The following is a 17,347-nucleotide window of genomic DNA, read 5'->3' on the forward strand; positions in this document are numbered from 1 at the left end:
AAGCCCTAGTATTGCATTATAGAACCAGGCCTTTCATTTTAAATTGTCTTTCCAGGCATGCATGTAGATTTCAAATCTTTCTTACCACAATGCAAAAAAGATCTGTGAATAATTCATGATCATGGCATTTTAAATAAAAAAACTTATTCTCCTACAATAGATTTGAAAAGCTGAAGAGTTTTACCAATGTTCCTAAGTATTTAAGACCTTTCCAAAATAAAAAAGTAAGCTCTATCACAATTGGTTTCAAGTTAAAACACTAATTTAATTTGTTTAAAATATTTTAACTTGATGCTTATGTAGAACATGGGGGAAGAGAATAAAAAGAACTAACATTTGTTGGGCAACTACTATGTGCCAAATGCTTTAAATATTTTTTTAAAAACTCTTTATGACAATTTACTTGGGAGTTAGATTAAAAGCTGATGGTCAGCGTTTTTTGTCCATTACCATATGTCTAGTTGAGTGGGAGCTGGGCCAGGCTCAGAGGACCTCAGTATGGCTTAAAGTCCATTTCCCCACTACATTACACACTGCAAGCACAGCAGATGCTCAAGAGGCTGGCTGAATGAAGGAAAGAATGCATTTACTTACGTTGTTGTTGGTCACAGCAAAGTACTGCAAATTACTCAGATACTGGATTTCTTCAGGAATGAAGGTCAGGTGGTTATAGCTTAGATCCAAATAATATAGTTTGGTGCATAGGAAAAGCTGCAGGGGAAGATTCTCAATATTATTATGGTCCAAAGAGAGCTGCTCTAGGTTAGATAATGCCCCAATCTGGGCAGGAATATAAGCAATGTTATTGTGCCACAACTTTAAGCAGGAAAGATTCTGGAGATGCTGAAAGCTAATGATCTCCTCCACAGTTTTCAGGTTATTTTCTTTTAGGTCTAACTCATGCAAATTGTTCAGGCTGAAAATGGAGTGTGGAATGCGTTCCAGGTCACAGCTGATCAGCTCTAGGCTTTTCAGATTGACCATCTTTTTCAAGTTGTTCAACACAACCAGTTTGCTTCCCTCATTATCTAGGGACAACTTCTGCAGTGAGGGCAGGAGGTCTGTCACAACTTGTGGGATCCGGGAGAGGCTGCTCTTCAAATAGAGAGTCCTCAGGTTTTTTAAGTCCTGAAAACCCTCCATCTGCACGGTGCTCAAGTGTTCAGGTAGGACACAGCCTGACAGATAAAGTTCCTTGAGATTCTTCAGGTGAAATACCCAGCGTGGAATTTTTCCCATCTCAGTAAATTTCAGGCGTAGGATTTTTAAATTCTCCTCTAGAAAGGCCAGTGCAGGATGGTCTACCACCAGAGAGGAGTGGTACACATGAAGCTCCTTGAGGTTGACCAGCTGAGAGACTGTGGAGGGCAGCTTGACCTCAGGGATAAGCTCCAGGCTTAGCACTTCTATTTCAGTGAGCTCAAAGACATTGTCTGGAAGACCGTTGAGCATGAAAAGACGCAGTTCTACCTTGTCCTGGGAATTTCTCACAAGCTTACTTTTCAGTTTCTCAACCGTCCATTCATTGTTGAGGTTGATCTGTTTTAGTTTGTTCTCACTGACCTCCGACAGGAATATGGAGAAGCGTTTGGAATAAAGAGGATCATACTGATCAGCCAAATGAAGGATGAAGGCAAAGTCATTCTTAACGTCAGGGATATCACTGTAGTTGCTTTTTTCTCTTAATGCCTCAAAGGAATATTGTTTCAGGGAACTCCTCAGCATCCACCACAAGCTGTATGAGGAGGTAAGACCGTAAAGTATTACCAAAATGACATAAAATGAAGCCAGGACTTTAAATATTTCTGCCAAGGAGTAGACACACTGGTAGCGCTTATATCCTGTAAAAGCCTGCACATCGATGGAACAGTCAATTTCAAGAGTGATATAGGTTAAAAAATATGGAACATAAGTTATGATGATGGCAAACAAAATGACCTTGACTATTATCTGCTTCAAATACACCCTATAAATGATATCCTTCTGTTCCACGTGCATGCGGAACCTTTTCACTTTTTCAAAGATGGCTTTGGCCTGTTCCCCCTCCTTCTTGTCTAGGACACTGGAGGTTGGGCTTTCAATGCCAGCTGACTCCAAGCCCGGCTGTGGGTAGGGCAGTGACTGCTTGTTGGAATCAACATCGGCTGAACACCCTGAGGACGAAAGCAAAACCTTGGACTTGGAGAATGTCAGCGGCCTGACGGACTGCTCGGCCACCGTTTCCGATAGGGCGCGGGTAGTCCATGGAGAATCAAAGCACTTGTGAAGGATGGCCACAAAATGCTCAAGCCTGGAACTGGTACTGGGATAGTGAAGCCAAAAGTTGCTGCAGGCTGCAAAGATGAGTGTGTGCAAGAGCACCAGGTAAGGGAAGAACTTGGCGAACCAATGGAGCTGTTTCTCGTAACAGACGGCATCGATGTAGGAGTACTGCTGCCGGTGAAGGTCATTCTGGATCCTGAGGGGGAGCGGGAGCGGGGCTGCACGGTCAGAGGACATGTTCATACTGGCTCTCAGGATGTCCCAAGGCACGGCGCAGTGATTGTCGAATTCCACCTTACATGGAAGACAGCAAAGAACTCTGCTCTGCGTGAGCTGGAGCGCTCCAGCCAGCACAGCCACCAGCAGCATGATCAGGGTGATGTAATACCAGAAGACATCCCACCATGGTTTTAAGATGTGATAAGATGACTGGGCGTCTGCTAAACATTTTAGCTCTGTTAGTGTAATCATGACGTTTGCTTGTAGAAGTACAGAAACTGGAAGAGGAAAACAAAAGAAAAATCACTGAAGCAAATGCCCCAAAGAAACATTTAACTCTAATGCTTGTACAATTTAGCTCTGGGAGCAAAACCTAGGACACAGAGCGGATCCAGGGGCACACAGTCTTCTGGTTTCACCTGAAATTTTAGGCTACCCCAACTCTGCACTGTAAAGTCCTTGAGATGGGATGCCACTTGGTGAAGGTCAGATGGGATGTGTAAGGGTACATGGGGGCAGGAATTGAGGCATTTATCTAGTTACTTCCTGGATCTCGACTCCATGCTGGGTAATTACAAACCAGGAGCCAGTATTTCTTCAACTGACAATGGGAAAACTTCTTTTTATGCTACAGTTTTGTAACAGTCACAATTGATACCCTCCAAAAGGTCTGAATAACCTCTGTTCCATGCCTCACCTCCATGTCTGAAGCATCAGCTACAGGCTAGAGCAGTGTTGTAATACCCACCAGGAACCCCCTTTGAGGAAACACCACTTTATAAAACTATTCCTTAAGCTTGGAGGGAATCCACTGATTCTATACTCGAAAAAATGTCATTTAACGTATTTTCTCCTTTTCCTTCCAAGTTCTTGGTTTGTAATATAGGTACGTGTCCAACTTAGAGTATTTAAAAGTTAGGAAACAATAGTAATAGCTTAAAAAGGGATAGGGGAGAAAAACCCAATTAGAACACTCTACTATGGGGAATCTCTCTCATGTTTAATGTTTTGGTTCAAAGTAGTAATAAGATAAATGATTAAGGGCATACTCTACTATTAAATTTTTTTAGCTGTCAGAAAAACAAGATGGATACTGTATTTCCATATTGAAAAGTATTTAGACAATCTCCTCGGAATTCTTCTCAGCCTTACATAAATCAATCTTTAAAAATACTGTTAATTGGTAATAGCTAGACCACCTGTAAGATGGCATAAAGTAAGACAGATGAAGGGAAATATTTGGATCTTATCAAGTATCTTCTAAGAAAATGGAAAAAAAAAAAAAAAATCATGGAAGCATGGCTACCCTTTGCTCCTGGTCTAGCTCTGACCTTATACTCAAGCGTTTCTCCTTAATTTTCTTAGGTCTGAAGTTTTATCATCTTTCCTGGGCTTCAGTTTCTCTTTAGATACTTTAGTATTAGTAGCTTTTCTCTCTCTCTCTCTCTCTCATTAGTTATCCTTCCAGGGAATGGTTTCCTGCTTAAATGCCAGAATCCCATTGCAGAGGCCCTGCTGTCTGTTAATATCTCATGTTGTGCTGGTCAGCCTCAACATATCCCTGACCATCTGATCCTGGACCATATATCTTCATGCTTTTCCAGTAGGGCATCCCACGATCTCTGATTTAACTGATGGACTGAAAAACTACTTTCTGCCTGCATAAAGGATACATACTCATATTAGGGATTCAACTTCCTCATAGGACTTACAACTTGATTATGTAATTCTCCAGGGTTTTCCTCCTTTACTCTAGTTTACCAGATGCAGTTGAGTTGCCTTCAACTCATGGCGACCCCAAGTGTGTCAGAGCAGACCCATGCTCCATAGGGTTTTCACTGGCTGATTTTTTTTTTTTTTTTTGGAAGTAGACTGCCAGTCCTTTCTTCTGGGTGGACTTAAACCTCCAACCTTTTAGTTCATTTACTGTTCGCACCATCCAGAGACTCCTTACTCTAGCTTAGAGTGCCTATTTCTAATTCTAGGGAGCCCTGGTGGCCGAGTGGTTAAAGTGCATAGCTGCTAACCAAAAGGTCAGCAGTTCGAACCCACCAGATGCTCCACAAGAGAAAAATGTGGCAGTCTGCTTTCGTAAAGATTTACAGCATTGGAAACCCTACAGGGCGGTTCTACTCTGTCCTATAGGGTCACTATGAGTCGGAATCAAATGGATGGCAGTGAATTTCATTTACTGAGTTTATTTCTAATTCTCGACTCCTCCCATTCTGCTTCACCTTACTGCAGTTAACTAGAGTTGTGTGCCCAGGCAAGACCAAAAACGCAGTAAGAGGATTACAGGAGACAAATGAAAAATCCTGGACTTAGACCCCAAAAGACCATAAGACATGGTGGGGTGGGGAATGGTAGAAAACATTGCTGGAGAAAGAACATGTAAACAAAATACCTAGGCATTTTAGTTGACTTGTATACTCTGGCCTACTTGTGACAGCTATTATTTTAAAATACCAATTACAACTTTTGGCCATATTAATAATTGAACTCAGATAAAAGGGCCACAGTACTGTGCCTGCCCAGTGAGATCACATCTAGAACTCATTGCTCAGTTATAGGTTAAAGATTAAATGGCAACAAAATAATCAGGAGATACCTGTCTACAAACCATTTCCTACAGAAGAATATAGGTAATGGATGTTGTTCAGCTAAGATAAAAGATGACTGGGGGGTCTGAGAATTTATCTTTATGTTTTTGCACAACTCCCTCATGGATGAAAGAGTTTGTTCCAGAGGCAGAACTAGGTGGGATGAAGTTTTAGACAGTTGTGCTTTGATTCAATCTGAGGTGGAATGTCCATGGAACTGGCTGCTCTGTGAAATAGTTAAGCCCCTCTGCCTTTAGCAAGGTCTACGTGAGTAAGATGACTGAGTCAAGAATACTGCAAAGAAATTTTCTGCAATGGAAGAGAGTGGACCAGATAATCTCTAAGGGCTCTTCCAGTTTAAGTTTATGGTTTTGTTTGTCCTCTCAAAAGTCTTAAGAGTTAATTAAACTCATTTAAGATATGCAACTGAAATTGAGGGAGTGTAAAGGCAAACAGCTGTAACAGTGATAAAGGTATCTGACAAAGGGATTATTCAACAAAAAAAACACAACAATGTCACTGAACAATTTGTGTAGTAATTGTTAAACAGAACCGAATTTGCTATGTAAACTTTCACTGAAAACACAATATTATTAAAAACAAGGAAATACAAATCAGCATTGACCAAATTTATGCAGTTTAAATATACTTACTATAATAAAAAAAAGTAAATTAAATAAGTTGAATATGCTTCAATCAGGAGGTCTACACCTTTTGAAATTTCTTAGACACACCATCTCTGTGTTTGTCTTCATTCTATGAAAAAGCACAGATAATCTTGAGATAGCTGTGGTCATTCAAACAAATAAAAAAAAATTAGAGGTGCTGTCTTTAGAGACCCTCTCCGTTATAAGACGCGATTTAGCCAAGAGGGGCCAGTTTACTTTCCACTCTGGGGCACGTCTGGCAAAGCAGTATATATAGGACTCTACCCTGGTGGCGCAGTGGTTAAGAGCTCAGCCGCTAACCAAATGGTCGGCAGCTTGGATCCACCAACAGCTCCTTGGAAACTCTATGGGGGCAGTTCGACCCTGTCCTATAGGATCGCTATGAGTCGGAATCAACTTGATGACAGTGAGTCTGGTTTTTTTTGTTTTGGTACCCACACATCAGACCATACTCACTCCCTGAACTCCCTTTCAATTTCAGAGAAGTTTCTACAGAAATTTAGATGGAACATATTTTAAAATCCTGTTTGCAACACTTCGCTTTTTTGAAACAGTCTATATGTGTTTATTTCTCACTCTGTCCTCATACATAGCTGGTCCTACTTGAATTTGCCAGACAGACTGTCAAACGATTGTCAAACCACATGATTCATGCACCCTTATTAGAAACCACATCTATATAAATAAGCCTCAGTGCTCCTAAAATTTAGCCTACTAATTTTACTAGAAAAAGTCAAAATTTTATATACTTTTTCAGACATAGCTGAGAAATATGGCCAAAATTATGTTATTTTTAAATAGAGTTTGCCTTTATATTAGGTTTTTTTTTTTAATTTGGAAGTTTATTAAAAGCCATGCTAAACATCTACTTCAAAAAATCATTTGTGATAGTTTAAATTACATATGTATTGATCAGTTTGAACTGTAAGAAAATTCTGAAACACCAGAATCTTTTTAATTAGGTGTGAAAATTGTATTTTTAGTGCCCATGCAACCTCTAAAAAGTTGCTGGAAAGTTTTTTGTATTTGCTGGGAAGATATGATCTTATTTTTGCTTTACTAAACACCTGAAATTTAAGAGTACTGATCCCAAATTGCATTTAGGATATTTTTACCAATCATCTTGGGACTTTGTCATTTCAAAGATCAAAAAGTTGGGCATGTCTAAAATTTATTTGGGATTTACCAATCCATGTGCAAAGCCTGCTTTAAAATTACCATATTTTTATGCAAATAATGCATGTGTTACATTATTTGCCAACCACCTCCTCCATTTTTGTAAGTGCTATGCTAATTTTTTTACAGGTTGCTGTAAAAGAAAATTAGCATAGCTGGCTTATGGAAATACCTGGGGGAGGGGGAGTGCGTAGGTACGGTGAGGTTGGCATTACTTGCTAAAAATACAAAAATCACCATACAGTATCAAATTGTTCTGTTGGCAAGAAAGGACAGTTAATATGTATGACAACCTAGCTGTGCGCTCATAATTAACATGGCACCGCTGGAATAAACATTTGAAACTCACAATTCATTTTTAAAAGGCTTATAACATATAATACGAGTGCATTTATGTGCAGTGAGCATGGTAAAGACATTTGGAGGTGTGAAGCATTTTTCATATTCTTATATGGCATTGCATCTGTGATGTGCCAGAAAAAAATTTACTGTGTAATCCAAGCATGCTACTCAGCCATCAAAATATTTCTTACATAATGCAGTTTCCCTTAAATACTACAAATACATTTTCTACTTTAAAAACAGTATCTCCGGGAGAAAAGGACCATGAACCTCAAACTGATGGTAATACTTTTAAATAATCATAATGACAAGCCATTATGAATTTACCTGTCAGAGGACCACAACTGAAATACAGGTTCGCCGTTATTTATTCTAAGTATTTATAAAGAGGTTTTCCTGCTCTTTTTAAAAACTACACACTTCATCTCTAATCACCTAATTTAGATTTTTTTGATGAATTGCTCAACAATAGACCAAATAAAGATCATTATGAATAATCTAATATCTGCCTTCCTACTTTCATAGCACTTTTCACTTACATTAATTTGTTTCCTATTTACAACAATCCATTGAGATAAATATTATTACTCTTCATATTTTATAAACATGGAAAATGATTTAGGAGATAAAATTGGAGTCATTAGTCCCTATCCTTCAGCATAAAGAATGTGACCCAACTGAAGCTGGACTCAAAAGGACTGACAAGGACACATCAACTGGGCCCTGAAGACAATAGCTAGGACAATCTTGGAAAACATCTTTTAGGGAAACTTTCACATAAACAAATCATAAACAGAGTACAAAAGACTCAGATATTTTCAACTCTTCTTTATTAGGGTTTAGAAAATAGTAGGAGCCCTGGTGGCACAGTGGTTAAGAGCTTGACTGCTAACTAAGAGGTGGGCAGTTAGAATCCACCAGCTGCTCTCTGGAAACCTTATGGGGCAGTTCTACTGTGTCCTATAGGGTTGCTATGAGTCAGAATCAAAGTGACGGCATTTTTTTTTTTTTTTTTAGTAAATAGTAATATTTGTTGGACCAATGAAGACCCTCCTAGCTGTCGTTTCTGAAACCTGTACCAGTGATTATTAAGGAACACAGATCAGAATGTAGAATCATAGTGATTTAGCAGTTTTTAGCTAATCTGTGAAAAGGTGAAGCTTTCAATGATTTTACCCATTTGTAATGCTAATATATACTGATGATTCTGTGACATGCCTTTGGTAGACACGGCTCTGGCAGCATGCTTGTCCGTTTCCCACTTTTGCCTCTTTGAACACATGCCCAATAAAACTTTTCTTTTTTGCTTTACTATAAATTTGTGGTGATTTTACCCTAGGACAAAAATAAGGCCCAAAGAAGTTACTTTGTCCAAGGTGACAAAACCAGTAAGAAATGAAATTATCTCTAGAGCCTAGGTCCTCAGGCTAAAATCCCAGGCTTTGTCCACTCCAGACCACATTGCCTCATTCCATCCAATTAATTATGCCACAGTCTCAGTTCTCTCAAGACCTAAAGAAAAGGCCGACTACACATCTTTCTTCCCAATCTTACCCTAACATCTATATTGTAACTGGGTTCTACTGTACTCTTGAAAAACAAGAACGCAAATACAGTTTTCTGCAATGCCTTCAGTTACCTAGTATATAATCTTCTTCCTCAGCTAAACAGTTTCTTCTAAACATTTTTTGACCTATGACTTAATATTTAAATATATGCCATCTGGATTTGAGGATGCACGAAAAGTCTCAAGCATTCCTATGCATTATATGATGCTAATTTTTTAAATTGAAGTGCTTAACTGGAGAGAAAGAGCATAGTTGTCCTTTGTCATTACTGTATTTTATACTGTTTGTATATATAGGAAATTTTTTCCAGACCGTATTTTAGCAAACAATGAGGACTCAATCCAAATCAGATCTCTGTTTTTAACACACAAATGTACTAAATTATATCAAGGAAACAATGTTAAGAGAAAGGGATTTTATGGTCCTAATCCCATTCTTTTAGTTTTTAAACATCATTAAAATGGCATAAAAACTTTTTCAAGTACATAAATTCATTTGACAAGCTCACCCCAAATTCTCTGAGGCTGGAACAACAACACTCAAGTTAGGCATATTAACTTCTCAGTAGCCTTTATTTTACTTTGAAAGCATTTCCAAAATAACCAGTGAAAAAATAAACAGATGACGATCACCCAGGATTCAGAGTCATTATGTGCTGAGAACTGGATGCTACTTCAGAGATGTCCATCTCTGACTCCAGGCAGGGCTACAGCCAAAGACTTCAAAATAGGGAATTTTTACACCACTGTCACTGAAAATTGATTTAAAAATCACCCTATGTCTTTTCAAAATGTTTTGTGCTACTTCTCGTTAAGATGTTTCTTGGGTCTAACATATATCTAACTGCAATTTAAATTCACATCCTTGATTATTTCTGGGGGAAAAATGCTTCAGTGCTTGATTAACTTGCTTCACTTTATACTAAACCAAACAAAAAAAAAAACAAACCCAGTGCTGTCGAGTTGATTCCGACTCATAGCGACCCTATAGGACAGAGTAGAACACCCTATAGAGTTTCCAAGGAGCACCTGGAGGATTCGAACTGCCGACCGTTTGGTTAGCAGCCGTAGCACTTAACCACTACGCCACCAGAGTTTCCTGTACTAAACCAGTTGCCATCAAATTGAGGTGCTTATGGGTAGACTGGGACCTCTAACCTTCTGGTTGGCAGCCCAGTAAATTAATTGTTTGCACCTCCCCAGGACTCCTTTCTTTATACTCAATAACCGCTTGAGCCACTCTTCAGAGATCTGATGACAAGCATTTAGCATTCCTCAGGTACTTTTAAACGATCACTAGCAAGACCCTGGATATACAAGTTTCTTTAGGCCCCTTACCAATCCTTTCAGATCTTGTCAGTACAGTGACTTTCAAATAACAAACACCATTTCCAAACTTAGTCATAGTCTGGAAACCTGGAAGGGAACAAAAAGATTTATCTTGTAGAGTGTTTCTCCAAAGTTAATGTCCATAAAAATCACCAGGAAAGCTTGTTAAAATTCTCAGTGATAGGCTCCATCCTCAAGAGTTTCTGATTCATTAAATTGGGGTTAAGCCCTCAGAATGTGCTTTATTTTAAAGCAGAAAGAAAGTTGTATTGAGCATATATTCAAAAAGGCAAAAGTGGGAAACAGACAAGCATGCTACCAGAACTAATGTCTTCCCGCGTTCGAGAACATTACAGAATCATCAGTATATATTAATATCACAAAGGCGTAAAATCACTGAAAGCTTCATCTTTTCACAGACTGGATAAAAAATGTTAAGTCACTATGATTCTCTATTTTGAATTGTTTTTCTTAATAGTCACTGGTATAGGTTTCAGTAACGGCAGTCAGGAGGGTCTTCGTTGGTCCAACAAATCTTACTATTCACTAAATGCTAGCGGAAAAGGTAAGAGTAGAATATATGTGAGTCATCTGTGCTGTTTCATTCTTTTATGTGAAAGGTTCCCTAAAAGATGTTTTCCAAGATTATCCTAGCTATTGCCTTTATACCTCGGGGCCTAGTTGATGTGTCCCCTTGTGGGTCCTTGTGAGTCCAGCTCCAACTGGGTCACATTATAGGATAGGGAATAGTGGCTCCAATATTATCTCCTAGATCATTCCCTCCTTTTTTTTTTTTTTTTTTGAAGATTGGAGATAACACATCGATGATTAATACCTGGATTTAGTCAAGCTCCTAGATGGTGGCCATGGCAGGCTCTTTAAACTCACGGTACTGGTTTTCACTGGATTCCGTCTGGTTCTTCACCAGGATCTTAAGTAAGATCAATGTTCTCATCAATAGCATTGCCAAAAACAGCAGACTCCATGTACATCAACATTTTAGCCTGAAGCTTTCTTTTGTGTTTTAAGTGTGTAAGATAATAGACGATAAGTTTTATTATGCCTAATATTATCAGTTTGTAGACTAAGAATATTACTATTCTTTTTAATAGTGATCTAGTCTATGTATTTATTCCTGATGGCAACCAGCCAAATAAATCTGTGTTTGTGAGGGTGTTACAGGGTGTAACCAAGTAGGTTGCTGTCTAATTCTACAGCACAGACTACCTTCTTGGACTAATAAAACATCTAAAGCTATTCTACTATCTCATGTCATCTTGGCTTTGATGAGGTCAGAGATAGCTATTGTGTTTCTATCCCATTAGCAACTTCATCTGCTATTCGTTCCATAGCAACTGATAAATTTCTTAAAGATTTCTCCAATTCAACTATATCATAAAAATATCATAAGTAGGAATTAAAGCTACCAATTCTACCCTTAGTGCTGAACCAATGGGTTTTCTTCTGACTCTCATTTTACAATGTGTAGCAATTTAACATTACCTTTCCAATATTTACTAGCATCATTACTATGAATATCTAAAGGTAATCCTAAAGTTCCCAAAGTGCATTGCCCATGCATTCACCAGTAATCTAAATAAGGAACTGCCCATGTAAATTCACTCTCAGTTGAAAAGAGATCATCTAAACTAATATAGTTGGATCTACCACACAAAAACATATATCCATAAAGAGCACACAAAGTTTGTCTAGGGGAAACAGATGGTACAGAAAAATTACATATGAACCAAGTTTCCATTAGAGAATACATGATTAGCAAGATAATACCTATGGACCTCTCCAGTTGGAAGTCTTCAGTTAATCTATTTAAAACAACTTTAAAAAAGTGTTTTTCCTGAGATCAAGCTGCCCCTCCTTGGTTTACCTATTAACAGTCATGGGTCACTTTCTCAGAAGCAGAAGACAAAATAGTGTCTGAGTCATGAGGTCAGTCTTCTCTGAGAACCTAGTTTCTTTAAGATACATAATTTTCAATAGAGCAAGGTGACAGTTTGATTACAAGCATTAGACAGATGTCACAAGACACTGTCTTGAAGACTAATTAAACTAATTACTGATTTAACCTAGACATAGCTCTCGGTCTAATCTTTGGAGTCAGTTCCCCAAAACAGACTGAATTCTTCCAAAAAGCACAATGTTCAGAGCAAAATGGTCTTATAGTTTATCTGGACAGAATGTGCATTTCTAACAAGTTCGTAGTTAATGTTGATGTTGCTGGTCCAGGGATGACTTTCTGAGAACCACAAATCCAAGATCACAGTTCTGTCTTAACCAAACCTAAACCTAGGCCCTACCCCACAATGATTTAATTGGTCTAGATGAGGCTAGAATCTACATCCTACTCCTCCCCTCCCCTCACCAAAATCTCCCCAGGAGAAGAAAGTTCACAAGATTGAATGGCAATAAAATATCTGGGAAAATACTTACCTTTTAAGTCTTCCTGGAAGTTGCACTAGATTTTTAGGATTTCCCCCACCCTCTGCCCCACTCCACAGACGACAAACCAAAGCTACCATCTCCTGCCTAAACCCACCAGACTTAAGTGAGAAAGTAGAAGAATGAGTCACTGACCTACAGAGATTTGCAGGATGGATTTAAAGAGGAGGGATTAGAAACAAGGGGGCCAGTTGAAAGGCTGTTTAAATCATGTGGGCAAGAAATAATAAGGGTGAATTTTGCTGTAAGTTTGAAAAGAGGGCAAAGAATGAAATAGTCACTGCAAATAAAAGTTTAACACTACCTACAGACATCAGATAGAAAGGTCCAGAGAGAAGCAGGAATGAAATGGATTCAGATTTTGAGCCTATGCTATTATAGTATCTTCTACAGTTTCTAGCACATGGTGCAAAGTAAATATTTGCACAATAAGTGAATGAATGAACACAAATGCAAAAAAAAAAAAAAAAAGAAAGAATAGGAAGGCAGAAAAAAAAAACCACTGAGATATTTAGACAAGCTGTAATCAGGATAATAGAGCTTTTCCCACGTGGAGGCTAGAATTCAGCAGGATACAGACAGGCTAATGGTTACCGCATATTCTAAAACTTAATGGCTTAAAACAACAATAATGTTTTTATTTCTCGTGGTTTTGTGGGTGTTTCTTTTACTTTATATGGTGTCGGTTGGCACATAAAATGGCTGGAAGGTCCAAAATGTCTTCATCCATTAAGCTGGTTGTTGCTACTAACTGCTGGCTCATAACTCCTTTCATCTGAGGCATTACATGGGTCTTGAGTCTCCTCACATAACATCGTGGGTGGTTTCTAAGAAGGTGCATCCCAAGCACAAAAGTAAAAGCTATGGATCACTTAGAGCATAGCCTTGGAAAAGTCACAATGTCCTGTCCACCATATTCCACTGGTCAAAGGAATCACATGGTCAGCCTAAATTCAAGGGGAGGGGAAAGACTCTACCTCTCAATGAGAAACCAAACCAACCAAACCGAGAGGAGGGGCAAAAAATTTGCAGACATCTGTAAATCAGCATAGTCTAGACTATCTGGCCATAAATTATTTGCATTCCTCCTACATGTAAAACACACCCAAAACACACTCACCCTCTCCCAAGTAACCAGGAAGTTTCATCCTATTATGGCAACAAGCTCAGGATCTTTTCATCTAAATCAGATCTAGGTGCAGATAAGGATCCTCAAGTACAACGCCCTGGATATGACTACTTGAATACAGAGAGCCATGAACTGACAAAACAACTTACCTGCATCTGTCACCCAACATAAAATATGGTGGCAGAAATAGTATCAATACCCAGATGGCTTGACTGGAGAATTCTACCAAACATTCAGAGAAGAGCTTATACCAGTACTATTCAAACTATTTCAGAACACAGAAAAAGAAGTAATACTTCTGAATTCATTCCATGAAGTCAGCATAACCCTGATACCAAAATCAAAGATGTCACAAAAAAGAAAATTACAGGCCAATATCTCTCATGAATACAGATGCAAAAATTCTCAACAAAATTCTAGCCAACAGAATTCAGCATCGTATCAAAAAAACAATACACCACGATCAAGTAAGATTCATACCAGGTATTCAAGGATGGTTCAACATTAGAAAACCAATCCACATAATCCACCACACATAAATAAAAGGAAAGAAAAAAAATGACGTGAGCATCTTGATCAACGCAGAAATGGCATTTGACAAGTCCAGCACCCATTCCTGATAAAAACTCTCAATAAAATACGTATAGAAGGGAAATTTCTCAACATAATAAAGGGCATTTTTGCAAAAACAACAGCCTACATCATTCTTAGTGGAAAGAGGCTGAAAACATTCCCCTTGAGAACAGGAACAAGACAAGGATGCCCTTTATCACCACTCCTATTTAACATTGTGTTGAAAGTCCTAGCTAGAGCAATAAGGCAAGAAAAAGAAATAAAGGGCATCCAAATTGGCAATGAAGAAGTTAAACTGTCCCTATTTGAGGATGGTATGTTAGTACACACAGGAAACCCAAAAGACTCCACGAGACAACTACTGGAACTAAGAGATTCAGCAGAATAGCATGATATAAGATAAACATACAAAAATCAGGTGGATTCCTATACACTAATAGAAAGAACAATGAAAAGGAAATCAGGAAAACAATACCATTTGTAATAATAATAATAAAAAAAAACTTAGAAATAAATCTAACAGAGATCTAAAAGACCTAAACAAAGAAAACTACAAAACACTACTGCAAGAAATCAAAACAGATCTACATAAATGGAAAAACATACCATGCTCATGGATAGGTAGACTCAACACTGTGAAAATGACAATTCTGCCCAAAGCAATTTACAAATACAGTGCAATCCCAATCCAAATATCAACAACATTCTCTAAAGAGATGGAAAAACTAATCATTAACTTTATATGGAAAGGGAAGAAGCTCTGGAAAAGTAAAGCACTATTGGAGAAGAATAAAGTAGGAGGACTCACACTACCTGACCTCAGAATCTACTATACAGCTACAGTAGTCAAAACAGCCTGGTATCGGTACTGCAACAGAAACACAGACCAATGGAAGAGAATTGAGAACCCAGATATAAATCCATCCACCTGTGGTCACTTGATCTTCGACAAGGGCCCAAAATCCATCAGATGGGGAAAAGGCAGTCTTTTTAACAAATGGTACTGGTAAAACTGGATGTCCATTTGCAAAAAAATGAAACAGGACCCATACCCTAATTCAAAATGGATCAAAGACCTAAATATGAAATCAAAAACTATTAAGTTCATAGGAGAAAAAATAGGATCAATGCTGGAAGCTCTAATGCATAGCATTAACAGGATACAAACCATAACCAACAACATACAAACTCCAGAAGATAAGCTAGGTAACTGGGATCTTCTAAAAATTAAAACCTATGCTCATCAAAAGACTTCACCAAGAGTAAAAAGAGAACCTACAGACTAGGAAAAAAAATTTGGCTATTACAAATCAAAGGTCTAATCTCTAAAACCTACAGGAAAATCCAACACCTCTACAACAAAAGGACAAATAATCCAATTAAAAAATGGGCAAAGGAAATGAACAGACACTTCACCCAAAGAGGGCACTAAAGCGGCTAACAGACACATAGCAGTCACTGGCTCATAGAAATTCTGAAATCCAGCTCGGCACATGTTGCCAATTCCTTGTTCTGGAGTCAGGGAATTTTGTTGATTAGGGTGAAGTTCTGTTCTCTGAGAGTGGATATCACTGGATCTTGGCTCTACCCTGTAAATTCTTGGCACAGCATTCTGAATCATTCTTCCTTTTCCATAAAAAAAATGGCCCCTGTTTGCAGCTGAGTGGCTTTCTCAGTCCACCTCTTGCACATTAAGAATCAGAGTCCAAAAAGCTCTTTTTATTTTGAACCATTTCAGTTTCTTTTAGTCTAAGAGTGTGGTCAAGATAATAAAAATCCACTAAAAACTTTGCAGTTTTCCTATGAAGCTTACTGTGATTCATTCCATTAGAAAGAAGCTATACTCACAAATTTTGTTGACAAGAATATGCCCACAAAGTAGCCTCTCTACTTTGAACTGCAAGTCAGGATGCTGTGAGACAACACCCTTATTATTCTTAGAAGCCCTTCCATCTAGCTGAGAAGGTTTAGGAGGTACTGACTTAAATATATTTGAAATCTGTAACAGGGTCTTATCTCTATGCCCTTGATTTGAGTTTCACCCTGAGATCAAGTTTTAATGGCAATACTTTGGATTTGAACTTTGGACCTGAAGCCATCCAACTGCTGGGTAGAGGAGCTGGGAATTAAGAAAAAAAATTTTTTTCCCCAACCTAGAAAGTTCTGGATTGGAAATAATTCTTCTAAATTCTGCTTAAAGTCTAAATAATTCCTTCTTTAATTCATTTCTTGTATACTTTAATTATAGGTGGTTAAAAAAATAAATTCAATTGGCATTTCTAACGTTCTGCAGGGAAGTGTCCTAAGCTATATACACAAGTTCATTAGATTTAATTCCTACCTTTTTTTTCCATGTTACTGTAGGTGACAGTCTTTCCAATTTTTCTGTCAATATAAAACAAGGGTGCCTTTTTACAACCTCCAACAGAAATTTCATCACTGCCCTTCCAGTCACCATTAATAGTCTTCTTACCGCCCTTCAGGCCTCCATTGCCACCTGGTCCCAAAGCTAATGCCATATGTTTTAGGTTTCTATTATGGCAGCATCTTATTTCTCGGTACCAATTTTTATTTTGGTTATTTATTGCTGTGTAACAACCACCCCAAAACTTAGCGGCTAAAATAGTGATTCGCCATTTCTCATAATTATGTGGGATGATCAGGCACCTCTTCTGTTTCACACGATATCACTAGAATGCTGGGGTGGCTGGAAGGTCCAAAATGCCTCATTCACATGGTTGGCAGTTGGTGCTGGCTGCTAGTTAGAAGCCCAACTGGTGCTACTGGCCAGGGGCCTTGCCTCTTCTCCATGTAGATGTTTAGGCTTCCTCACAGCAAGGTGGCTATGTTCTAAGAAAGAATATTTCAAGCATGCAAAAGCAGAAGCTCCAAATTTCTTAAAGCCCAGCCTTGGACATTACTTCACACCTGTCGTGGATTGAATTACGTCCCCTAAAAATGTGTGTATCAACTTGGTTAGGCCATGATTCCCAGTATTGTGTAGTTGTCCTCCATTTTGTGATTG

The 17,347-nt window shown here is 38.4% G+C and overlaps 1 protein-coding gene across 8 annotated transcripts in view; it reads right to left on the reverse strand.

Moving 5' to 3' along the window:
* LRRC8B (leucine rich repeat containing 8 VRAC subunit B) overlaps positions 1-17,347 on the reverse strand; it is an 89,480-nt gene that overhangs the window by 14,979 nt on the left and 57,154 nt on the right. For 3 of the 8 annotated variants that reach the window (XM_023558438.2, XM_003418439.4, XM_023558443.2), the window contains 2 exons: positions 5,735-5,837; positions 595-2,759 (listed from right to left, as the gene is read on the reverse strand). In XM_023558438.2, the coding sequence (XP_023414206.2) occupies positions 595-2,733 (2,139 nt within the window). In that variant the 5' untranslated portion in view covers positions 2,734-2,759; positions 5,735-5,837. Of the gene's footprint in view, positions 1-594; positions 2,760-5,734; positions 5,838-10,172; positions 10,251-10,998; positions 11,095-16,663; positions 16,708-17,347 lie in introns of all 8 variants that reach the window. The other 5 variants (XM_064282335.1, XM_023558437.2, XM_023558436.2 and 2 more) reach the window with 4 other exon arrangements.

This window comes from Loxodonta africana, chromosome 3 (genome assembly GCF_030014295.1).
Source record: "Loxodonta africana isolate mLoxAfr1 chromosome 3, mLoxAfr1.hap2, whole genome shotgun sequence".
Lineage (NCBI taxonomy): Eukaryota > Metazoa > Chordata > Mammalia > Proboscidea > Elephantidae > Loxodonta > Loxodonta africana.